Below are 27,742 nucleotides of genomic sequence, written 5' to 3' on the forward strand. Positions count from 1 at the left end.
TCAATGAATCATAATAATTTTTTACTTCTTTGGTAGTTTCCCTCATGGAGATATTTTTTATTGTTGCCGTCTTGATGGTTTTCAAATCCTCGACCCAGATGGTGCAATTTCTATCCCTGGCGTCATGATCGGTCTTGTCGCATAGAGGACATTTTTTTCGCAAGAGTTACCATCACACTAATCTTTAGGTTCACTGCATTTTGAGTATTTACTCAATTTCGCTTTACAGATCGTGGCAATGTGGCCCAATCTACCACAAGCGAAACATCGTCTTGTTCTGTTCAAGTAATGGTCAACCTCTACCCTCACGTGACCAATTGAGATATATTTGGGGATCTCAGACCCTACGAAGGTTAGTTTGACTATTCGAGATGGAAGGAACACATTTTTTGTTTTCCTTAGAACCGAAATTCAGCCTTTGTACTTTCGTCCCTTTAGTCGGAGAGTTAATCTTCTTCTTTTTCTTCAGCCTTTGTCCCGTTCACAAGCGGGGTCGGGTCGTCGTGATCGGCTTCGCCATTTGGCTCTATCGAATGCCTGATCTGGGTGCAATCTCGAGGCTTTCAAATCCCTATCCAACGTATCAAGCCACCGTTGCTTAGGTCTGCCTTTTGGTCGTTTACCATCGACTTCGATGTTCAGACCAATCTTTACAAGTGAATTCTCGTTTGCACGAATTGCGTGACCATACCATCGAAGACGCCTCTCTCGCAACTTTTCCACGATCGGTGCAACCCCATAACGATCGCGGATATCCTCATTTCGGATGTTATCTAAACGTGTGACGCCACTAGTCCAACGTAGCATCTTCGTCTCCATTACTGCAAGACGCCGTTCATTGTCTTTTATGGTCGGCCAACACTCAGAGCCATAGAGAGCGACTGGACGGCCGACATTGCGAGTTAATATCCTGTAGTATATCTTCTTCTGAGAAAATAGTCCCAAATCTGTGCGTATTTCTTGAGGAAATGCATGCTTGTAGTCCTAATGTGCTCAAGTTATTGTCGGATGCCAGGTTGTTTGCACAGAACGCTGACTAACAATAAACTTTTATCCTGGTAGGCCCATCTTCCTTGACCATAATTACCTGGTCATTGAGATTAAGATGACTCGTAAGCTTATGGACATTGATGGATTTGAAAGTCTTAATTCTTTCCTTGCCATTAATTTTGTCTATGTCTGTCGAGGGGTTGGTTCTCTCCACAAATACTGTATACGCTTTACATTGAGTGTTCTCGTTGTGTTTGTACACTGGGGTTGTTTGCTCCATAGGAACTATATTTGGCTTCTCCATTGGAGGAACAGTTTTACTTACGTCCAGAAACTGGGTAACCTCAGGAAAAGCTTTGAGTTGAGCCGAGACTGGTAGAATTCAAGAAACCTTTGGCTTTTTAATCGTGGAAGATTGAATTGGGGATCTTGATACCTCGAAGCCTTTCTCTCTTTCCTAGTTAAGACATAGCCGCCGATTTCTGCTGGGCTTTGGAACTGTGGCCCTACAAGTGCCTGAGGAGAAGTTGAAATTTGGGAGACGGACCGGACCCTTGTCCGGGGGTTCACATTTCCCAACCTCCATAGCCTATCTTAACTAAGGCAGAAATGCCTGTTTACAGGATAAAACAAACACCAAAAAATACAGAAACAGATTTCTACTGCAAGGTTTGATTGGATGTAAGAGCAGAAATAAAACTTAAGGGGGTCATCCAGTGTGAAGGCCGTTTTTTTGCCTTTTTTTGAAAAATTATTTTGAAGGACTGGATAACGATAGAAACGTGATTTTTTCACCATATGTTTATTGATATCTAGTATATGTGATAAATTTTTCAGCTTGATATCGTAGCTAGTTTTCGGAATACGTGTCAATTTATGCACCCATCTCCGAAAAAAGGTGTTTTTCTGCTGCCACGTTGGAGGGCGCTGTGTTCATCTGAGGAAAAAAAACTAAACTAATGTGGATAATATTTTATAATCATAATAGAATAGAACATAATATATAATTAGAAAATATGAAAACGTAATTTTTTGGTGGGCTTTTAAACTTATTTTTTGGATTTTGCTGTTTTTTTGCGGCTTTTTTTATGAATAAAAAAAACGACCCGTCCGATTGCAATTATCCTAGTTTGCGGACTGTAGAATAATTTAGTTGGATAGACTCTGAGCTATGGTGGCAGCCGATTTTCAAGATGCAGTTTCGAGAAAAACACATTTGAAAATTTAAAGGTGATTATCAACAGTAAAACTCACCATTAATCTGCTATACCTGGTCCATAGAGAGCACCCTCCGTTTCTTCAAAAAAGTCTTGTAGGGCCGATTGTTGCTCTCTGGTTTCAATTCCGGCTTTTTTAGCGAGGTCAGTCGATCGTCGTTCGGACCGCCAAATTCGCGCTTCATTACGGCGGTCGACATAAACCTGACATATGTAACCAACTTGACATCCCATTGTCACTAAGATTGTGAGAATGCCATTAAATCCTTCATTGAAAATAATTACAGCCAGAAAAGTGGCTATTTCTGCGATCTTGGCCCCAGAATGAAGGTGTTTAGGAGCGAAACTCCAGATCAATGCATTTAACGACTCATTGTTATTCTGGGTCTCTGCTCCTAAACATCTTTTCAAGAGATCATCTCGTGACAAATCTCCGTAGATTGGTTTGATGACTGTTTGAACTTTTTCAGTCAAAGGTGCCTTCTCATGATGGAAACTATCCAGTTATCCGATAGCTTCCGCTTTGCGTCATTTGCACCAACTGAAATTTGCACAAATTTCTTGCTTCATTCCTTCTATCGAGTTTGCGTGTCGACGAATAGCTAGCCCAAAAAATGTAGTGAGCTCGTTAATAACCTTATTAGTAAGTTTTCCAGCCCTTTTTCAACCAATGCCTTGGTGATTCTTCTTTGCATTTCTAAGCCGCATTCCCATTCTTTTTTCGACACTACGCATTCCTTTTTTACTACTACGTATATTTTATTATTTCCAGAAATACCGGAGAAAACTCCAGCAAAATCCAATATACAAAACTTGTCGCAATTGGAACATCCATGTTCATGCGTGCTAAAAGTTTCTTTGCTGATGTTGATGCGAAGTCCTTTTTCTTCTCTGATACGTATCGATTCCCATAAAATACCCGTTTTTTAGTGCGAACATGACGTTGAACGTTAAAGCGATCTCCCTTCGTACGATTCATTTAAAAAAATCACTGAACACACAAACAGCACAATACTTACAACAAAATATAACTGAGTATAGCTCGAAAGCCTTTCAGTGTTCATTCTAGACTGGATTATCCTTTTTATTCCAAACAGCAAATAAGTTTATACAATTGATTGGTTTTCCATCTTTTTATATTTATACCTGCGTTCGAATTTATAAGGCTCAGGTGCTCTTTCTCATCGAGTACTCTACCCGCGGCTGCATATTCCTTACCTGTTTAACACTGTAATTTCTGAACGATTCGGAATATCGGAAAATCCCTTTGCCCACATATTCTCCACTATATATAGATGCAATTCATGCAAAAAAATCGATTTCTCCAACCTGACACACAGGATGAGCCCATTAAGCACTCAACTTCTGCAACAAACAGCACTGTCGGTACAAACACGAACTGTGTCCGTCCACGGCAGATGTCACGAAACAAGTGGATGTAAAAAATGAAACTGTTTATTTGTAAAGAGAATATGAATCCAACCAGCTAACACTACTAAGAAATGTCTAATATATAGTTGAAAATTATAAAAGCTACTTTTGCACGGTGAGTGTCATTTTCTTCAATAAAGGCCCAAACACAACAGCGGAGTGACTGCGCACGTCTGCACTGAGAGAGCTGTCAAATGAAGTTCATTACACAGAATTGTATGAGGCAATATACGACAAGTCCGATGCGCAATGCCGCACGCAGAAAAGTTCTGAAAATCGAACTTTTGCGATGCGTGTGAGAGAGTTTGTTGCGTCATTTGCAATTAGGAATGGCACTTGCATTATTTCCATTCATAAAAATTGAATTTAAACCAGAGGCAAGTACACATTGGCCACATCAATTGTATGATTTTATTAACATAAAATATGCCTGGAAATAATCTTCACGTTTATGCAATTAGCGAATGCATCTTGCTATTGGTTTATTTGCGCCGGCTGCTTTCAGAGCACCGTGCACAGTAACCGTCAACAGAAATATGTAGAATGTCCACTCGCCCAATTTTCAGACATGTAAAACAAATTGCAAATAAATATAGAAGGCAAAATGAAGATCCCGATTGGTTTTTAATATTTTGTATGTATTAAAGAAATGTCATCTAATCGATACTTGATTATGTGGATATCATCTAATTGGAAAGAATCCAAAGCAATTTCGTAAAATCCCTGTACACCACTTTATAGGATTTTATCTGGCATTGGGAGTCGGTAAAAAAAGTGAGTAACAGCCGAAAGTGAAAAGCGTCACCATATTGCAAATTACTGTAATATGTCATTAGAGCGAAAGTTGCTGACCTGAAGTCTTCATTGTACATTGGAGCTGCTTCTTTACTTCGCGTTCCGCACGCATCGTAATTGTGTTTGGGCCTTAAAGAACAAAAATAAATCGAATGCATGTCTTACCGAATACGTCCGTTAATGTATTTGACAATATGTATGCGTGCATGGGCCACAGAGGGTATTTGCCATGTGTATGACATCAGCGCACAGTATGCATATAGTAGATGCTAATAGGCGGCTATGAATTTGTTGTTTTTTTTAGTTCCCATTTACATTTTCTGTGGAGAAATCCGATGTTGAGATTAAAAATCATATCTCACCGTATACCGATTTCATGCAAACTCCAGAAAAACCATCTCTTAAGCTAAATGAACGTACTATTAAATTTGACAATGGATTCGCCCGTTCTTGAGTTATAAAACACACTTGCAACAATATTTTATACATATATTAGACATCTGCATGAATGCTGAAAATGCATACCCGTGATATATTCACTAAAACATTGCATTCAAATTCACTCATTCACAATAAAAAGGGAGGCCACGAATGAGTAGGAATGAGTGAATGAATTTAATTGAATTGAGTAGTTTCATTGAATTACACTATTGCCATCGACCACAGTGTTAATCACAACAGACCCGATCTAGTTTTTCTTCTGAAGGAAGAACGAGCGTACTTCATAATCGATGTAGCCGTACCGTTGGACCGGAACTCTGTTGAAAAACAGTACCAAAAATCCGGTACTACCGCCACTTGGTGGACGATATGAAGCAGACTTGGAGACTACAAAAGATCGAAGTAGTCCCAGTGGGAATTTCAGCGACGGCATTAGTCCCGCAAAATTTGTATAAAGGGCTGAAAACGCTCGATCTTAGGGCTGGACTATACATGGAGATGCAAAAAGCGGTTATCCTTGCAACCTGTGCTATAGTCCGAAGAGATCTGTTCGGTAGTAATCTGACCTAGTGGGTTTCAGTCTTGATTCTTCTATTTATAATTCATGTCTCTGTAATATAGAACCACCGTGTCATTGCTTGAAGTATTTGCGACAATGGGGATGTAGCAATACATTTTCGCATGGCCGCAAACACTTTGCGTTAAAACGCGTCAGCGCTGTGGTGTTGTCTTCAGCCCATCCTTAGGATGGTCGCCCCTCGGTCTGGTTGGCGGGAAGAGTGTTCATGGGCGTTTTTAACTATATATATTTAAGACAACAAATTTCATAAATAAAGGAATATAAAAAAAATAAGTTGTTTAATATGTTAAGATTTTAATTTTTTTAATGGAATTATGGTATTAGCTGAAATTGAATTGGAGTGGTAATTAAATAGTTCCGGCAACAACTTTTAAACGTATGTTTTCACCCAAAAACATTATTTTTCCCACTGTAGTAGGATTCGATCCAATTATGCAACGTCTTTCGGAAAGCATTCGAAGCTCTCTCACATATATTTATATGTAGCGAAGGCAGAAGAAAATCTGGGAAAAGGTCACCTTTTCAGCGAACCAAGGTTCTAATACATTATTTTCTCCATCGTGAGGAGTGAAATCATTTGCAAAACTTTCCATTATAAGTTTGTATTTACTTTTTATTCCTTCTTTTTCAACAATTGTAAATTGGGTTAGCTTGTTTTTTTTACGGGAAATAGAAATAAAGCTATTTGTGAAAAGTTTTAAATTTTGTAAAACTATTTCCGTTAGTAAGTTGTGAAGTGTTGCCTTCAATTCTTTTGCTATCTAAGTCTTCACTGTTTAATTCACATAGGCGTTTCAAATGAAATATGTGAATTATTACGAGATGCAAAGTGGGATAATTATTCCCTTCCAGCCGTTTTGATGCTTCAGCAAAATGTTGTAATAAATTAATTGTCTGCCTTAATACATTCAAATCTATCCCTGCTAATCTGAAACGTTGTTCTTTTTAGTGTAAAATATTTCCAATCTCAACCCAATTTAGATGAATTGATGATGAACTAAGATTTTTATTTATAAAATATAAAATCATAAAACTTCGGAAATGTTAAATAATACCCGCACTGTGCGCAATTGCTTCCAAAAACGAATTTATTGAATGAAGGGAATGCACGGCTCCAAAATATTCAAATTTCACTCCATGTCTGGAGTGAATTCATGAATTGAAACTATTGTGCTAGTGTGTATTCGAATATTGAGACGAATTCATGAATCAATTCATTAAATGTTTGAATGCATTCATGCAGACCTCTAATATATATATAGATATAGATAGAAGATGTGTATTGTGAGCTGCAATTTCCTATTCCGTATTGCGTATTTTATAAGTGGCAATTGTTCATATTTATGTGCTGTGTGAGTAGCGAAGTATGTACACGTAGAGTCAATAAAGCTGAAGATCGGTTACAACCTCCGATGGAGTAGACAGTGATATAAGAAATGAAAGTTATATAGTGTCGATTTGCGCTTCGATTCATATAAGAAAACCGGGTTTTGCTTTTATTGATTTTTATATCAAAAATTCAGATAATCACATTATTTTGACCCACTAACTGCGTGATGCCTCATTTGAAAGGCCTTCTCAAGGTCTTTGAAAGAGCTTCAGATCAATTTCCACTAAAAGTTATTGGTTTTGCATCACTTTACCTTTAATTGATTTTTTGGAAGACATTACGAATTTCCGCTTGATGAGCTTTAGTTCAGTCCATACGGACAACAAATGGAAAGATTCATACTTTTTGCTAACGAATATGCTTTGTTTCTGTCCTAATATATCATAATTTCTGCATAAAATGCATGCTTCTTGAGTTATTTTTGAAAAACCGTTGAAAAGCACGCATTTTTTCGATGAAAAAACGACATGTTTGAACATGAATAACTCAAAACCTACTACTTAGAATTGGTCATTTAATCGATTTCTTCAGTTATTTGGAAAAACAATTTCACCTCCCTGGGGTGCCACATCAGCGCACGTCGGCACTATATAGCTTTTGTTTCTTATGCTACCTTCTACTCCCACCCGAAATTCCATGTCAATCGGCCTTGACTGAAAGAATTCAGAGGTTGACTGGACTAAATTCAGAACCACCCATTTGGGTGTCTGTTTCCTGAGCTACATAGGCGTAAACTTTGCTTGGTACCTCCACAGACATTTGTCTGTCTCATATCTAACATAGGTACAGGCATTTATTTCTTTCAACTTAAAATCAAAATTGACCCACTGACTGCATTTGCTATATTTACTTCAAGTCACGTTGTGAATAGTGAAGTTCCAATCATACACGTAATTGAAAGTTGCAAGAATATTTTGCTCAGCACCTCCAAAAGATCGAAACATGATCAGTACTTATTGGGAAATTTATAATTGACTTTTATCAAATAAAATATTCTAATTCCTCTGACTGATGGGAAATATCGTTCGCTTCACACTACTGGAATAAGTCGGAATATCGGAACCTGGGCACTTCAGGTATGAAGATTTTATGTTCATCTTATGTGAGGAACTTTCTTCTTTTCGCAGCTTGAAAATATTCCTTCACATATGTACTTCCAAAATTTCAGATATATGTCCATATTATTATTATGCTCATCCCAAGAAGACTATACACAGGACAAACAAATCCAGCGATAAAGAGACACGGAATCTCATTGTGTACCTTTCGGGTAGACAAATAGTATTGGGGTGTCGGTGTGTCGATGTCGCTTTGACGGTTTTCTTGTGCGTGGGTTTTCATCTTATCCCAGCAGGAAACGGATGTATTCGAAAGATTGATCTTACTTATTTCCTTCTCACTGCCACTCACACTTAGGAGAGCAAACATGGATCTTTTGCTGAGAATGTTGCCCGTGTTTGCTTCCACCAAGTTTCCTATAGAGGAATTTTGAATCATCATTCGCTTAGTGATTCTATTAAGATCCATTACGATTAATCCGAAATGAATCTTTAAGGAAGCTTTCCATTTGATTACCCCTGGGATGTGGGATGTCATAAACAGTTGTCTGCTGTTATGAAAGATGCAGCCACGTGCTCGCAGCAATTTGCAACCAAGTGCTCATAACCAGGTGGACGCACACTAATGCACTGTATCACACCAGCCTTTATGCGCGAAATTTTACTCGCGGAACTCCCGTCGCAGTCGAAAGTGTGCAAGACTTTTTTGTCTCCATAAAATTTCAAAGAATATGCTGGGAGTTGAATCCCTTGTGTCTTCCTGACTCATCCTAAACAAACATTGCCTTCATAGTTCTGGTTTACGCCTTATGTGTGTGTGGTTGAGGTGGGGGAGAGGCAAAGCCTCTGAGCACTCAGACTGCAGTGATCCATTGTACTCGACTCCCCCTGTCTAACGGAATATCTCGGATTCGTTTATGTATTGCAGGATTTCCTTTAGTGGTTGTGATGCAGTTGTAGCACATCAGCAAGGGGGCATTCACATAGAAAATGTTCCGTGGATTCCGCTTCCTTATTACAGGAAGGACACATATCATCTTGGAGAATTCTTATTCTGAACACTTCAGCACACAACAATATCGCGTACTCACCTTTCAGAGATGCGTCCTTTATCTTCAAACCAAAGAGTGCAGACTCACAGGACTTTCCACATTGGTAAGCATGTTGGTTTTCATTTAGTGGGTGCGACCGGTTTTCTAAGAGAGTTCAACTTGGCCGACTCATCCTATTTAAAGACTCTGCGCAACCTGATCTGCTCGTCACTTTCCAGTTCCTCAAAATATATTCTAAAGGACCCTCGTTTCGAACGTTATACGAACTTCTTATATTCACGCTGTGAATTCCAGAAGTTTAACAAGTGTTCATCCTTATTACTTTTGCAAGCACGATTTTGAAGCCATCTGGTTGATATCCTGAGTATTTGCAGTTTTCGGTTCCACTATGGAATCGTTTTATCGCGTTGATTCGGGAAATAGTACAAGCTTCTTCAAAGCAATCTAAAAATGTGCGATTTAGAGTTTCTAATTGATCCGCTATTGCCAAAAAAGCTGTTAGTTGTCTTGGGAGCTTTCTCACCAAGAAATTCATTGTCCATTCCGTTTTCCTAGGATTCCGTCTTTGCATTACAGACTGTTCGACTGTAATAATCAGACTTAATTCTAAGTAAAACAGAGCGACTTCATCTAGCACTCCCCAGTCTCTAATCAACTCTAACAACTTTGAAGTGCAGATTGCTAAGTTAATTACTTCACTTCTTCTTGGTACCACGAACATAGGGCACACTCTACACTCGTGGTCTTAGGATCAGCTAAAATGATAAAATCAAATAGCTTCTCTCCTTTAGGACTACATTTGCTACTGCCTCAACAAATATGCTGAGCGTTCGCATCACAACCTATTAAGAGGCTACTTGATTCTGCATTTTCTATCAGATCTCGTAGCTCTTACCTTGGCAGAGGACACAAAGAATTATAGGGTAAGTAAGCAGAGTCAACTATGACGTTTTCATCTTACCATTAACCTTTGTTAATGTTGAGAATTGTCTCAATACGGTTGCCTCTAACAACATCGTCGGGGGCCACTAACTTCTTCTCACCCTCCGAAGAAAGTTTCGCTTTCTTGCGTCCGATTTCTCTAGATATCACCACACTTGTTGGTGTTGCAATGGCCATCTCGTCGTTCCCAAGAAACTTCCCTTTCTTTCGCAATACTTTCCGCTGTCGTCGGCTGGGAGCCTTCTCAGGTTCGCGATGTCCGGGCTGCATGGATCTGTTTCCGCATACCGGAATTAGACCAGTGGCGTCCACATCACCAGCCTCGCTTTCTTCCAGAGTAGAAGGTTCTGACAGGCAAGCCTGTAGTCCCTTCTCCTTTGCGGCTGAAGCTTCCTACTGCCGAGTCTTCCTCTTCTGGCGCGGCAGGATTCGCGACATTCGAAATTTATTTCGAATGTTGCGAATACGAGCGGATAGATGGCGCACCGGAGTTCTCCACGTTTTTAAGGTTTTGTTTGCAAAACAAAACCTTATTAAAATCGGATCAATGTCTATCTGTCTGTTTGTCTTTTTTTTTTTTGAGGAGGTGAAAATCTTCAAAAGATACTGGCCTGGACACGCCAGCGTGTGGGATTCTTACCCACTAAAACCATCCCCGACTCCCTCCAAGCCCCGTGGAACCACCGTACGGTATTACATCACGGGGCGGAGTCAGCTCATTTTAGCTTCGTCCCTTTTCGTTTCTACGCGGCCTACGTAACCGCGCTTTCTGATCTCCTCTGCCTTTCGCAGTTTGCTCTGGATAGATACGACCATGGAGTTGATCGCACCCCAGTCTTCCTGACATGTTAGTATTCTTCGCACCAGATTCTCTGGTACAAGCACCTCTCCACAAACTTCCTGGGACTCCATCGCAGTTTGGACAATCGGGTGAGGTATCCAGTGTAAACCTGAACAGGTACTGGCGATATCCTCCATGCCCCGTGAGAAACTGAGTAAGATTATAATTAATCTCACCGTGCCGTCTCTCCAACCACTCCTTGATGGCAGGGATGAGCCTGTGTGCCCTTTCCCGAGCGTTCCCAACGCTCTTGCCATCTATTTGGCGATCTCACTCTTTCGGCGTTCTTCGTCTGCGATAAAGGAGAGATAGACTTCGCATTATATATATTCATCATCTCATCTGCCAAGATGTCAACGGGCATCATTCCAGAAATTACGAATGCTGCATCATCTGAGACAGTCCTGAATGCCGAGCACCCCCTTAGGGCTGTTCTTCTGTAGACTGAACTCAGTTTGTTACCGTTAAATGTAACCTGCAATGCCTTTCCCTAAACTGGAGTTGCATAGAGCAGGATCGAACTCACTACCCTAGCTATAAGCAACCTCCCACGTTCGGCATCATTCTTACCAGGGCCACACTCGCAGTGGATGGTTTGTCATAGATATACTGCGCATGTGCCTTATAGCTAAGCTTCCCATCTATCATCACTCCCAAGTATTTGATCGCAGGCTTAGAAGAAATGATATGATTCCCAATTTGAATACAGGCAAAATTTCTTTTACTGCGCTTGGTGATAAGGACCGCTTCCGTTTTTTCCTCCGCAAGTGTCAGACCAGAACTCTCAAGCCAACCCTTAACAGCACTGATCGCTTCGCATGAGTATAACTCAGCATCTTCGAGATGCTTTGCGACAACAACCAGCGCTATATCATCGGCGTAGCACACCACCGTGGCTTCCTCCGGAAGGGGAAGATTAAGGACATCGTTGTACATGATGTTCCACAGCAGTGGGCCCAGTACGGAGCCCTGTGGGACACCCGCGGAGACAACGTACTCTTGGGGTCCGTCATCGGTGTCATACCAAACCCTCCGTTCTTGTAAATAGCTGTTGACAGTAGCTGCAAGATAAGTGGGAACACCAATCTTCGCCAGAGATTCCCGTATTAAGTTCCAATTGGCCGAATTGAATGCATTTCTCACATCCAGGGTCACCACCACGCAATATTTGCTAATACTGCCCCTTCCGTGGATTGCATCTTCGGCCAAGCCAGTAACCATTTTGATGGCATCAATGGTTGATCTGGCTTTACGGAACCCATACTGCCGATCTGAGAGACCTCCCTGTCTCTCAACAACCGGGAGTAATCTATTATAGATTACTCGCTCTAGCATTTTGCCCACAGTGTCCAAAAGACAAATAGGTCTGCAGGAGGTTGGCTCACCTGGTGGTTTGCCAGCCTTAGGCAGTAGCACCAATTTCTGTCGTTTCCATCATGCAGGAAATATCCCCTCGGACATGCACGCTTCGAACAACTCAGCGAAAATGTCCGGTCTGGATTTCACGGCAAGCTTAAGGGCCTTATTCGGCACGTCATCCAGTCCCGGAGCTTTATTATCCCCTATCCTAGTGCAGATCTCCAGCAGCTCGTCACTGGTGACTGGCGGTATTGCCGCGTCGTTCAGAGGTCGTTGGAAGCTGTCTATGCCCTCCTCTTGCTGAGGGAATAACCCCTGGATAATTTTTAACAAGAATGTAGGACACGTGATCTGCGGAGATGATCGGCCTCTGAATCGCTCCATCACGATTCTATAGGCGCTCCCCCACGGGTTTACGTCCGGTTCTAAACAGAGCTCCTTAAAGCAAATGAAAGGTCTCGATTAGTAATTTTCGAAGCCAGTATTTGTTTTGAGATTTGTTGAAAAGGCGGGAGTGGGAGGGGTATAAAGTGATGATTTTTTTAAAGGATCCATTCTCAGAAACTACCCAACCAAAAAATCTGAAAAAAATCATGAAACTGCCTCCATATAGTGCTCAGGCCTCAAAATACTATCCATATCGATATCTGTTCAAATTAAGTTAATAATAGTATATTACCATATTTTTTGGAAAATTGCGTAAAACCCCCCTTAAGTTTATCCCAGAGTTATGAAAGTTGGTAGTAGTAGAAAATATAATATGAGGTATATTATCCCCAAATTTGATCAAAATCATACTGTTAGTGACAAAGTTATGATAGCTCAAAGTTGTCTTTACTGTGTAAATTTACAACCCAAAGTACTAAATCTGACATGCTAAATGCATATACATAACGGCTACGTACAAATGGGATAGTTCCACACTCGAATATATTCACAGAAGAAGCAAACAAAACTTTTTATACCTGAAGCGCCCAGCTTCCGGTTTCCCGACTTGTTTAGAACTCGCCACGGGAGTGGAGAGCTAGCGGTGAGAATGTGCCGTTGGTTGGGGGAGAAGGACCGCATGGAGAAGAACCGGTCTCTTCTGTCCTAGCCATCGGCGAGCGCACACGGGCTCAACAGTATTAAATAAATTATTAAATTAAAATATATAGTACATTCACATTAAAGTAGTTTCTTTAAAGAAAGAGTGCACGTCTTTTAGAAAATTGCGATTATCAGACAGTGAAATTACCTTTAGAGGGAGTAAAGCAAATTGTGAATCACCAAATCGTGAGGTTGAACTCTGGCGATTGGGGAATATTCGATGTGATTTGAGGGAGGCCATTGAAATAGCTTCGCGCACAGAATTCAGCAGAAATTAAAAGTGGAAAGATTAGCTTAGTTTTTCCACCCTCGGAAATGTGCAACTAGAAAAGGTGATGCCTTCGCGTGCTGATGTTTGGTGAGCTGCTCCGTGTCCAGGACAATACGGATTGGGCTCCGTCCAGAACGAAGACAGCTGCTGCTGAATAAAGGGATCAGAGACAGTTAAACTCTGCCGTTTTTTGGAAGAATTAGACAGTAGTGTCACCGACAGGCCGGCTTTAGTAAGGTTTCCAGTTCCTCTCATTAGAGGAGTTGTTGTACTATCCTTTCTGGCTGACCACGCTTTAGACATCGTGTGCAGATTTTGCACTGAAGTAGAGAGCCTGTCTTCCACAGATTTCTTCGTGGGAGAACAATCTGGTGAGGCCTCCAAGATGCGTGCCTCGACCACAACCTGATTCCACAAAGTTGCGGGTGGAAGTCTGTCACTTCTTATCACTTGGAGAGTCACAATCCTTTGTTTTCCTCTTCATGTGCTTGTGGACACCACTAGTGTAATAGTAAACTATCACAGGCTCCCCCACCACGGCAAGGTGGTGTTCGAAAGGAGGGTTTATGCCTTAGGTTTGATGAAACATCTCGGTTGAATACATACATGCGCTCCATCGAAGTTGGTTTAGTGCTGTCATGTGTGGACAAATATGATAGGCCTTAGATACTGATCCCATTCCTCCGGATTTTCATTTAATATGCTGCGCAATTAATCCACCAGCGGTCGATGAGTTCTCTCCAATGCTTCGTTTGATTGTGAGTGATTAGCGCTAGTTTGCATTTTTAAGGTTTTGTGTGAAACAAAACCTTATTAGAATCGATTCGATGTCTGTCTGTCCGTCTGTCTGTCTGTCTGTCTGTCTGTCGGTCTGTCTGTCTTTTTTTTTTTGTTTTTGAGGAGGTGGAAATCTTCAAAAGACACTGGTCTGGACACACCAGCGTGTGGGATTTTTACCCACTAAAACCACCCCCGACTCCCTCCCTGCCCCGCGGAACCACCATAAGGTATTACATCACGGGGCGGAGTCAGCTCACTCTAGCTTAATCCCATTTCTTCTATACGCGGCGCACGTGACCGCGTTTTTCTCCTTTCCTCTGCCTTTCGCAATTTATCTTGAATTGATGCGATCATGGAGTTGACCGCATCCCAATTCTCTTGATGTGCTAGCATTTTCGGCACCAGATTTTCTGGTACCAGCACCTCTCCTAGAGTCTCCTCTAGGTTCCTCCTTTCTTCCACAAATCTCGGACAGTGGAAGAATACATGCTCTGGGTCCTCTGGGACTCCATCGTAATTTGGACAGTCGGGTGAGGTCTCCAATTTAAACCTGTGAAGGTATTGGAGATATCCTCCATGTCCCGTGAGAAACTGGGTGAGATTATAATTAACCTCACCGCGTCGTCTCTCCAACCACTCCTTGATGGCAGGAATGAGCCTGTGAGTCCACCGACCCTTTCCCGAGCGTTCCCACCGCTCTTGCCATCTATTTATGGATCTCTCCCTCTCAGCCTTCTTCGTCTGCAATAAAGGAGAGATTGGCTTCGCATGGTATATATTCGCCATCTCATCTGCCAAGATGTCAATGGGCATCATTCCAGAGATGACGAGTGCTGCATCATCTGAGACAGTCCTGAAGGCAGAGCATACCCTCAGAGCTGTCCTCCTGTAGACTGCATTCAGTTTGCTAGTGTTAACTGACATCCGCAACGCCTCGCTCCAAACTGGGGTCGCATAGAGCATGATTGAGGTCACCACCCTGGCTATAAGCAACCTAGAGGTATGCCGTGGCCCTCCCACGTTCGGCATCATCCTGGCCAGGGCCATACTGGCAGTGGATGATTTATCACAAATATACTGTACGTGTTGCTTATAGCTGAGCTTCCTGTCTATCACCACCCCCAAGTATTTGATGGCCGGCTTGGAAGTGATGATATGATTCCCGACTCTAACACAAGCGTAATTTCTCTTCCGGCGCTTCGTGATCAGGACCGCTTCCGTTTTTTCCTCCGCAAGCGTCAGACCAGAACTCTCCAACCAGCATTTGACAGCACTGATTGCCTCGCTTGAGTATAACTCAGCATCTTCGAGATGCTTTGCGACAACAACCAGTGCAATGTCGTCAGCGTAACCCACCACTGTGGCTTCCTCCGGAAGGGGAAGATTAAGTACATCGTTGTACATGATGTTCCACAGTAGTGGGCCCAATACGGAGCCCTGCGGGACACCCGCGGAAACGACGTACTCCTGCGGTCCGTCATCAGTGTCGTACCAGAGCCTCCTTTCAGTTAAATAACTATCGACAATTGCGGCGAGGTAGGCGGGAATACCAACCTTCGCTAGGGATTTCCGGATTAGATTCCAATTGGCCGAATTGAATGCATTTTTCACGTCCAGGGTTACTACCACGCAATATTTGCTGGTACTACCCTTTCCGTGGATTGCATCTTCGGCCAAGCCAGTAACCTATTTGATGGCATCAATGGTTGATCTGGCTTTACGGAATCCATACTGCCGATCTGAAAGGCCGCCTTGGCTCTCAACTACTGGGAGTAATCTATTGTAGATTACCCGCTCTAGCATTTTCCCCACCGTGTCCAAAAGACATATGGGTCGGTATGAGGATGGTTCACCTGGTGGTTTACCAGGCTTAGGCAGAAGCACCAACTTCTGCCGCTTCCATACCGCTGGAAATATTCCCTCGGACATGCACGCTTCGAACAACTCAGCAAACATGTCCGGCCTGGATTTCACGGCAAGCTTAAGGGCCTTATTCGGTACTCCGTCCAGACCCGGTGCTTTATTGTCTCCTATTCTGCCGCAGATCTCCAGGAGCTCGTCTCTGGTGACTGGCGGGATTGCCGTCACATTCGGTCTGTCTGTCTGTCCGTCTGTCTGTCTGTCTGTCTGTCTGTCACAGCTGATTTAGTCAGAAACGGCTGGACCGATTGTCACGAAAATTGGTAAGAGTATGTGATCTGCCGTTCCCTTTACATGCAGTGACTGGCGCCATTTGGTGTTAAGTTTAAGGGGGGGCTCCCCATACATGTGAAAGGGGGCTGCAAAATTTTGTTTCACAGAATGTAGCCACGTGGGGTATTAAATGAAAGGTCTCAATTAGTACTTTTCGAAACTGGTTTAATATTTGAAATTGGGGGAAACATAGGGGAGTGAGGGCTCAAAATATGGCCATCAAATAGTGTAACAGGTCTCGTTCTCAGAACCTATCCAGCCGAAAAATCTGAAAAAAATCAAAGTGGTGCACCTCTACGAAATCTCATCCTCAAAATATATCCCGTTCCGATATCTGTACAAATAAAGTTAATAATAGTATATTTACACATTTTAAAAATTTACCCGGCACCCCCCTTATATTCATCCCAGAAGTACAAAAATTAGCATAGGTGTAACGAAGAACATGGTGCACAAGTCGATCAAGTTTGAAGAAAATCCAACTATTATTAACAAAGTTATAGGGGGTAAAACTTTACAATTTTTTGTGAATTTCGTACATTCAACAACCTGCATGACGTCATCATCAGATATCAATTCGTCAATACCACAACGAAGTAAGTTCGCATGAATTGGGTGGAAAAGGATTATTTTGTGTTAGTTTTTTATTCATTTGTATGTGAATATCAATTATTCCAACGAGATATGTGACATGGACTTTGCGGGTAGTGCTTAATTCAGATAGATATAAGAAGTAAATCGGAAATATGGGTGCAATCAATTTACCTGCTAATATGTGTACAGTATTCGGAAATAGGCAGTTTGTTTGTTTAGGGTGAGCGTAATATCTACGGCTGTAATATGGACGTATGTCTCGTAGTTTGGAAAAATATGAAGGAGTATGTTGGATTTGTAGCTATATACGGATAGAAAAATGTGCGTTGAAATTTCTTAGATAAGATGAACACAAAACCTTTATACCCGAAGCGCGAGCTTCCGGTATTCCGACTTGTTTTAATTTTTAGCAGTCTACAGACTCCTTCAAATAACTTGGTTAGGAAGTTTGTTCCCCGATTTGTTAATGACTGCTTTGGTATTCCACATGCCGATACTAATTGATAAACAAAACTCGCGCAACTGTTTTGGCTTCCGCGTTTGGAATTGCACAGCAGTGCATCACTTCTAAAAGATTGTCCTGGAAATTTCGTTATCATTTTCCTAGTTGTCACAATCCCAGCCGGTGCCGGATTTTATCTAATACTAGAACTAAGTGCCATGCATGTAGGCTCGGACGATCCTACCTATTTAACAGACAAAGGGTGTAATTTCAGTACCAGCTTTACACTTTGCTATTATGATTATATTATTATTATTTTATCGTGATTAGTAAAAATGCCTTCATCATCTGACATTTATATTTATAGTTTTGACATTTGTTGCAAGAGTGGGGAATGCAGGGGTTTGAAAATGATCACCTCTTTATCGGGTCCATTCTCAGAAACTACACAATCGAAAAACCTGAAAAAAATCAAGAGGCTGCCACTGTATGATGCCTAGGCTCCAAAATACCCTCCACACCGATACCTATTCAAATAAAGTCAATAATAGTGCATTACTTCAATTTTTAGTAATTGGCAGCAAAACCCCCCTTAAGTTCACCCTAGAATCGCTCAAAACCGTTGAGCTACAATGAATTCACATGGAATACACAATTTCGACCTTCTATAACTTTGTTGCCTTTTGACACACACAGGAGCTCCCTCAAGCTTAGTTTGGCATAAATCATCAACCACCGCTGAAGATCAGCCCGGCCTTTTCTAGGAAGGACCATACAGGTAGCGTATTTGCGCTGCTCCTTTGATCAATTTAGTAAATACGCCGCTCGACACCGAACTCATGTGATATTTAATGTAAATGTTTGTCTAGTTCAAACAAACAAAAACCTTATTAAAATCGGTTCAATGTCTGTCTGTCCGTCTGTCGGTCTGTCGGTCTGTCGGTCTGTCTGTCTGTCTGAATATAGTCATGTTGGGTATCAAATGAAAAATCTCGGTTAGTACTTGGAAGCTGGTCTTAGTTTTGAGATTTGGTAGAAAGACGGGGAGTGGGAGGGGTGGAAAATGATGATTTCTTTAACGGACCCATTCTCAGAAACCACCCAACCGAAAAATCTGAAAAAAATCATGAAGCTGCTTTTATATGATGTCCAGGTCTCTAGATACTCTCCCCAACCATATTTTTGGGGAAATTGAGTAAAACCCCCTTAAGTTTATCCTAGAGTTATAACACTTCTAGTAGTAAAGTGAAGTGAAGCATATTATCTCTAAGTAAGTTTAATCAAAATCATGCTATTACTAGCAAAGTTACAGTAGCTCAAAATTGACTTTACCGAGTAAATTTACTGTAACTAAATATCAATATCACACTAAAGTGAGTAGTCCGACGTGAAAAATACATATACATAACGGGTTACGTACAAATAAATCTAATATACTTACAGAAGAAGCAAGCAAAAGCTTTCGTATCTGAAACGCCGAGCTTTCGGTTTCCCGACTTGTTTATTATAACTCGGTGCTGATTGACATTTATTCGATAGGCGTTTCGATTCCTTCATGCCATATCATTGATGAGAGTTAGAAAGAGTTAGAAAGAGCGTGACTACTTCACACTGATCAATTGTCTGAGGTAGGCCATGCCTACTCGTTTTGACACATGAGAAAGCTTTGATACAATTTAGAGATGGAAAACTTTTGAATTAAGAATACAATTTTAAATGAAATAATTTTCCAATTACTCAATCTTATTACAATCGAGTCGATGTCTGCCTGTCTGTCTTTTGTGTTTCATCGTTGGAAGGTGGAAAGGTTTAAAACCTACTGCTGGGTCCTGCCATGCAGTTATGTGAGACTCCTACTCACTAACACCACCTCCTTCTTCTTCCACTCTCCCCACGGGACTGCTATAAGTATTGCATCGCGGGGGTGGATCAGTTCTTAACTGCGGCTCATTATTATTCGCTCCTTCCTTGCTTTCTTCGCAGTTCTTCATGCCTTAGCTGTTCATGAATCATTTTCAGCTTAATTACCACTTGATTCCAAGCCTTCGTTGATTCCAACATAAACTCAACTATATTTTCAGATGTTAAGCGCCTGTCTGCGATCGCCTCCAGCCTAGTTCGGTGTCATGTAAATCTTGGGCACTTAAATACAACATCCTCTGCATTCTCAACCACGTTACCTCATCTTGGGCAGCATGGTGACTCGTCGTGTCCAAATCGATGTAACGCCGATGACCTCCATGTCCACTTAAAAACTGTGTTAGCTCGTAGCTTAGTTCCCCGGGGCACCTTCCAATCCATCTTCGAATGTGTGGAATGATACGGTAGGTCTAACGACCAATTTGTGGATTGTTCCATCTCTTTTGCCATTCTGCGATGGATTCCCGCGGTGCTAGTTCCCGTCGAAGTACAATAGACTCCCCGAGTGCATACATTTTATCGCAGAGATGCCGACCTGCTGCTTCTCCTGATGTTGTTCGATAAGCACTACATACCCGGAGTGCACTTAGTCGATACGCCATTCCTAATTTCCCGCAGTTTGATTTGTTTTCCAGAAGGGTTGCCCAAACTGGAGCTGCGTAGAGTAGCACGAAACTAACTACCCTTGAAATAAGACGACGTCGACTTTATCTTGGTCCACCAATGTTTGGTAGTATCCTCGAGATCGTTACAATGACGGAAGACGCTTCAAATGCAGCACACTCAATGTGTTTTTTAAAGTTGAGCCTTTTGTGAATCAATTTTCTTAAATATTTAAGCAAATTGGGAGTAAATTGTTTGTTTACCAACTTTAATTTTCGTGGTTGTTCAAAAAGTTTACCAATGGTGTTGACTAAGCATATCGGTCGATATGAGGAGGGGTCACCCAATGCTTTACCTGGCTTCGGAATAATTATCAACGGCCGTAAAAACTTTGGCAAATATACCTGGTGTTGTCCTGGCTGCCACTTTCAGGGCGACATTCGGGATTCCATCTGGCCCTGGGGTCTTACTTTCAACGAATTTCCTTGCTGCATCAACAATTTTCCCGTCTACCATTACAGGAATTTCGCCGGGGTTTACATGGACTTTAGGCAGATTTGTGTAGTTCACATCCTCTGGGAAGAGAGTGTCCACTATGCTTTGTAATAATTTAAGACAGGTAATCGGTGGGGAGCACTTGCCTTTCAGTGATGACATTACAGACCTGTAGGCGCCACCTCATGGATCAGAATCAGCTTCAGTAAACATCCGCTTGAAATGTTCGGATTTGCTTTTCGTGAGAGCTATTTGCCATTTTTTCCTCGCGTTCCTGTAATGCCTGTGTAGCTCAACGAATTCAGGTTGATTTCTTCTGCGCTGGGAGCATCATTTAGCTCTATGGGAGTTTTTCCGACATTCCTCAATTTCTGAATTCTACCAGAAATTGGAAAGCGCTACGCCATGGCATAGAGTCATCGCATGCCTGTTGCATTTTTTCCGCGACCTATAAATCTTTTTCTTGAAAATTGGTAGGAGCATGTGATCTATTGTTCCCTTTACATGTAGTGACGCCATTTTGGGTTAAGTTTAAGGGGAACATACATGCATGTGAATGGAGGGTGCAACATTTTTTTTCATAAAATGTGGTCATGTGGCATATCAAATTAAAGGGATTAATTAGTACTTTTCGAAACTGGCTCCATATGTGATACCGGGTGAAACATAGGGGAGTGAGGGCGCAAAATATGACCATCAACAAGTGTAACAGGTCTCGTTCTCAGAACCTATCCAACCGAAAAATCTGAAAAAAAACACAGTGGTTAATCTCTACAAAATCTAGGCCTCAAAATACGTCTGGTTCCAATATCTGCACAAGTAAAGTTAATAATAGTATATTTCCACATTTTAAAAATTTACGCGGTAATCCCCCTTAGAAGTACAAGATTTGGCATGGTAAGAGATAACATAATGCAGTTATAGGGGGTGAAACTTTGCCATTTTATTGTGAATTTCGTGCATTCGACAACGTACATGACGTTATCATCCCATATCGATTCATAAATATACCAAAACGAAGTAAGTTCATATGAATGGGGTCGCAAAGAATTAGAGTTTTAGGTAGTTTTCTAGACATGTGTGTATACAGGTATATAGTATATGCATGCTAACGAAGTTCGCGGGTAGTGTCTAATTCAGATAGATATATTTGTATATTAGACCAGTCGTATTTAATATGTGTAGTATATATGTATATATGTATGCTTTTGTGCACGAATTAAATGTGAAATGTGGGTGGGATCAATTTATACATGTGCAAATATGTGTACGGCATTCGGAAATGTTTGTTTAGGGTGGGTATAATATCTATGCCTGTAATATGCACGTATATTTTGTAGTTTGGAAAAGAATGAACGAATGAATGATGAAGGAATATGTTGGATTTGCAGCTATATACGGATGGAAAAATGGGCGTTGAAGTTTCTTACATAAAATGAACACAAAGCCTTTGCACCCGAAGCGCGGTTCAAAAATTGGGAAGGATCGGTGCAGTCATAAGAGGCACCGACTTCGAAAACGTGAGTTGTGGGAAAACGCTTTGGAGTTTCGGAATAAACCGTTCATAAGAATTTTACGGGCTTATCTCACACTGAATCGCTGATGCTTGGCCCATAAGGAATGTTGCTATCATTCATGATGTCAAAAGCACCTTTCTGCTCCTGTCTACGAGGAATCCTGCCTTCTTTAGTTTTTTTTTCAGCTCCTGGCCCCGCCCGGCTTATCCTCCCAATTTATACCTTCAGTGTGATACAGTGGAACAACACTGATTTTGAATCTGTCAATAGCCAAGTAAGGGTAGTCCCTGCAAAGGAATTACTTGATTTTAAATCATCGCACTAAAATCAAGTGGATTCTCTTGGTGAGTTTTTTTTGAGAAACAATCTTCTAGCCAATTACATCACGCTACCGTCATGCCAGATAATAAATTGTCTCTTTGAACTTGAAAAGCAGAGAATAGGATCCCATGTCGACATGTGGAAAGAAACATGGAGAAAAAAGACATTCACGGAGTTTATATCAAACATTTTTTGTTAGGCTTTGACATCGAGTACTATCCTATGAAACCGAATTTAGGATGCTTTGCTCCCAACAAACAATTACAAATGGTACATTCTCAATCACCAACTTCAGTTGTAGCTTATCCTCTCTAAAGAGGAGGATCATCCAGGACATAATATCTGCGTGCAGGATGTTGAGCAACACCAAGTACACCAGTCGTCATAATTCTGTCTGGAACATTCTCCATCAAAATCATTCTTAAATCTCGGTTTGTTCTTCCCATAATGTGAATATCGACAGTGTTGGCCACTAGTTGGGTGCACCTGACGAGGATGGTGCTTCTTGCATTGACATCTGCAACGCGGGCCAGGTTAAAGAGGACGCATGATAGGGCATCCCGATGTCTTAGACCGTTGTTGATGTTGAATAGTCTCGAGAGTGATCCTGTGTTTTTTCAGCAGGCGTTCCCAGGTTTTATACCCCATTTTGGGTACCAATCCACTTTTCGCCCTGGAATCTATTTTACCCTTTGACCGCCACTATGGTTCCATTTAACTACAGATCGTAATAATAATAATCGTTGGCGCAACAATCCATATTGGATCAGGGCCTTGAAGTGTTCAAATCTCACTGCCACCAGGGTAATCTCGGAGAACGGATCCTTGAAGTAATTGACCTTTTCCGGAACCCTCCTCCCTCATTTTCAATCAACGTCAAAAGTAATACCTCCAGAATACAGCACCAACCGAGACCTTTAATTTGTTACCTCTGGTGGCTATATTCGGTGAAAAAAAATTGTAATCCTCTTTTAGGTGTATCGGGACTTCCTCATATGTTCGACGTGCAGCAAAGTAATTCACCATATGTGCGGGGGTTCACAGCTCCAACCTTCTACAGAGCTTCGTGTCAATAGGTGTAGCCGTTTCTGAGAAAAGTGCATGTTACAGACATACAGAGAGATATATAGACAGGCAGAAAGATGGACACACATACAGACAGTAAACCAACTTTAATTATAAAGAGAGGAAGCAAGTTGCTTTCCAAGTGGTCCTGTCCATCATCAGTCTGCATGACTTAGCATCCTCAACGAAAAGGTATATGGTTTGGTTTGAAAAAAAATTTCTTGGGGGTTTTCCGGTGAATTTTAAAATGTTCGTAACATGTTGTTATTAATTTTTTTTAAGCAGATATCGCGTTGGCACAAATTTCAAGTGCATCGCCCGAAAATGAGTCCTGTCTCACCTATTCTGCAATTCACGTCGCAACTAAAATTTACTTGTGAAAGTACTAATTGAAATTTTTCATTGGTACCCCACATTTGATATTTAGCTGAAAAAAATTACATCTCCCCTTTGCATGTATGGACAGCCCCACGTTAAACGCTACTTCAATTTTAGTCACCCACTGTATGCGTGGGATTTCATAGTTCCCATATGTCTATCCAATTTTGCTTCCCCGATGTGACCCTTTTGGAGAAAAGCGTGTATGATGGACAGACAGACAGACACACAAATAGTAAACCGATTTCAATAAGCTTTTGTTTTACACTTTGCTGTAACTTTGACAGTAATAAACAGTAAGTCCTCATGTACGAGAAGGCTCCCTTTAAACTTCATTGCAAATTTATTTCCGTGGGGTTAGTTTCGATATGTCCACCAAATTTCGATTCATTCGGCGTAACGTTTTTGAAGAAAAGTGCGCGTGTCAGACAGATAGACAAAACATCCTGAAAAGGGTGTTGACTCAAACTCATTATAGAAATGGGTGTTGAAAAATAGTGCACAGTTGATCCTTGAGTTACGTATAAATGAGAAGTTTCTCACATAAAAAATATAAAACCTTTCCTACCTTATGCGTTTAGATTTTGGCACTTATTGGTGAGAAAAAGTGACCTTTCTGTTAAGTTTAAGGGGGCAATACATGTGAAAGGGGTTGGCATAATATCATATTATTAACCTTCTCTTAAGTTTATTCTAAAAGAACAAAATTTGATAACAGTATAAGGGATAATATAGGGTATATTTTTCAAAAGCATTAAGGTTATCCAACAATTATAAATAAAGTCATAAAAAGGTCAAAATTTTGCATTTCACGTAAATTTGTTGCAAGGCGTATATGACGTCATCATCTTATAAAGTAAAATTATATATACGGTGGGAATGTTTCCTTATTTAGGATTTTTTTTATTTTGGGTAGGAAGGTGAAACGCATTTATGCACAAAGTGCCGGGGTCCAGTCTCAGATAGACTACCGACTTAAATACTCTGCCGGAGCGTCTGGGACTCTGGTCCGGAACCGTTTGACACATTACCTCAGGCCAGGCCTATTCACAATATAAAAGCGAAACCTTGTAGATTCAGTGAAACTCAGCTACCCTGCCTTTCATCTATCCATCTCCTTCTTTCTCGTTTTAAGAATGTGAGTGTAACATGCCCACGTGTCCTCGCTCTGCAGCATGGCCTCAATTATGGTGTCCGGGGACGCAAAACACCTTTCCATTTAATGTAATGGCGCTCCCATTTTTTGCAAAAGAAAAAAGTGCGGTAGGAATCATCCACCAAATCCTCGCAATAAATGCAGTCGGGCGACGATTTTTCGATTGTGTGCAAGTCAGATTGAAAATACCCATTCAGCAGCTGGGTTAGGTAATAGTCAACTTCACTGTTCTTTCGATTGAACCACGACCGCAAGTCTTTTATGAGGTGTGCGGTCCACCTACCTTTTAATTCTCTTTCCCAACATTGCTGCCGTGCGCAGAGAGTACGGGCTCCCTCTTCTCTAATGACAACTTCTTTATTTCGTTCGTCTTTTCTGAGGTATATAAGCCTGGGCTCGATAGCATGGAAAGTAATCGAAATAACTCCCACGGTACGATGGGTGGACACAGCCACGGAGCGCCTCATCTCTGTACTTGAGCTAGGTGCCTACGGTACATTTCATTACTGAGGGAGTTAGCCTATACTTCAGAACCGTAAAGAAGGACCGACTGAGCCGTACTTATCAGCAAGTGACGCCTGCTGGATAAGGACTAATGACATTGGACATCAACCGGCAAATGCTCGAAGAAGCTCATTCTCGTGTCTTCTTAATACGGAGGTATTTCATTGCTCGCTTAGACAAGACCATGATTTCACCAATGTGAATAGGGCGGACTGTGGCAACCCTCTCCTTGGTCAGCATACAGTCCGGGTATACGATTCGTCAGGCATATTGAGTCGTAGAAGTCTATCGAATAAGGCGTTTCAAAGTCCAAACTAAGGATAGATCGCTGAGCTGCCCCAATGTCAACTTCATTCGATTCTGTCCCCTTCAACATCCGCAATAGTTAACCTGGAGTATAGGAATGATTTTCCTACGTCTCAAGCATTTCGCACTACCTCGAAGAATTGAAGGCGTTTTTTACGTCAAGGGTCACCAGGAGCGCCACTGCATCTCAGCCAGTTTTATCGCTTGGACCACTTCTTCAAGGGGGTCATCCCGTGTGTCGGATCCGCGGAATCGACTTTTTTTTGTGGCATTAATTGTATCTAGATATAGTGTAGAATATATGGGCAAAGTAATTTTTTGATATTCGGACTCGTTGGGAAATTATAGTGTTAAAGACGTGATAAGTAACATGCTAGCTTTATGTTGATCGCCGTAATAAAGTTCGTATTTATCGGTCCGAATGATGTTCGAATGACTTCGCTAAAAGGACAAGAATTAAAGCGAAAGCTATACATGTGTTTCTTGACCAAACCTAAGGTTTATGGATTAAGTATAGCAGATTAATTGTCAGTTAAGGTTTTATGGCTAAAAACCGCATTCTACTTTTTAAATGCGTTTTTCTCAAAACCGCATGTTGAAAATCGGCTACCACCCTAGCCCAAAATCTATCCAACGAAATTCTTTGAAATTTTCACGACTTATTCAGAACATATTTCTACGGTCTGCAAACTAGGATAATTGCGATTCATTCCGTAGTTTTTTTTATTTATTGAAGAAGCCGTGAAAAAACATCAAAATTCACAAAAAAAAGTTTAAAGCCTCACCAAAAATTTAGTTTTTAATATTTTTTAATAATCGTAGTTTGCGGACTGTAGTTAAGTCTGTACATTAAAATGCCATTTACTTTTTTTCTTTAAGATCATCACAGCGCCCTCTAGCATGGCAGCAGAAAAACACCTTTTTTTGGAGATGGGTGTATAAATTGCTCTCTAACCAACGATATGATCGGGCTAGAAAACTTACTATGCATACTCAAGATATTAATTAAGATATGGTGAAAAATTCGTATTTATATCTTCATCCCGTTCTTCACAAAAAATTTCAAAAAAAAGCCAAAAAAAACGGCCTTCACACGGGATGACCCCTTCAATGGTATCAATTGTGGATTGCTCCGCTCTAAAACAATATTGCCTCCTCCAGCACGTATAGCGTCAGTCAGTCTTGGCTGGATGAGCCGCGTTGGAGTTTAACAATATATGAAGGTTTTCTTTTCTTTTTTGAGCTATGTGGGAAAAGAAAACTATGCATAAAGATTTCTTTGGTTGTGTGTGTCGTGCTATCGTCCGTATTGTATGTTTCTCCTTGACGATGGTATCTGGCTACCAATGATTTGAAGATATGTGTTGCTCTGCTTTTTGCTTTTACCAGATTTGCTTCCCTTATATGTTCGTTGAACCTCGTTGTTATTAATCTTCTAGTTTGCGATATGCAGTTTATCTGATAGATTACGCCGAAAAAAAAATGTCTTTTTTTTTCCATTACATCCATATAAATCTTTTTCATTATATACATCCTCACATAAGATAAACACAAAACATTTATACCCAAAACTCCCAACTTCCGGTATCACCACTTGTTTGATAATTGGCAATATATATACATATATTATTTTTGTTTACGAAGCATACTCATACACATATCTGCATTTATAGTTGATTTTGCTGATGGTCTGCGCGTTTGGTGGGATGGTATGACACGAGTTTACATCGATGCTCCAAGTAGCTACAGAGGAAAAACTCAAGGATTATGTGGCACTTTTAACTCTAATATGCAGGATGATTTCCTCACACCAGAAGGCGATATTGAAAATTCAGTGGAACCATTTGCTGATAAATGGAAAACAAAAGACACTTGCGATTTTACATCAGAAGCAAATCCACCAGTCCATCCGTGCCAAGATAATTTAGAAAAAAAAGAAAAAGCCGAGAAATATTGCACTAAACTTATAGGAGAAATTTTTGAAGGTAATCTACATAAACTTCTAATTTCAC

The 27,742-nt window shown here is 41.0% G+C and overlaps 1 protein-coding gene across 1 annotated transcript in view; it reads left to right on the forward strand.

Moving 5' to 3' along the window:
- LOC119650231 (hemocytin) overlaps window positions 1–27,742 on the forward strand; it is a 456,315-nt gene that overhangs the window by 183,346 nt on the left and 245,227 nt on the right. Inside the window, exon 15 of the mRNA XM_038052810.1 lies at window positions 27,404–27,715. Coding sequence (XP_037908738.1) covers window positions 27,404–27,715 — 312 coding nt within the window. The remainder of the gene's footprint in view (window positions 1–27,403; window positions 27,716–27,742) is intronic.

The sequence above is a fragment of the Hermetia illucens genome, chromosome 2 (assembly GCF_905115235.1).
Source record: "Hermetia illucens chromosome 2, iHerIll2.2.curated.20191125, whole genome shotgun sequence".
In the NCBI taxonomy this organism is placed as follows: Eukaryota; Metazoa; Arthropoda; class Insecta; order Diptera; family Stratiomyidae; genus Hermetia; species Hermetia illucens.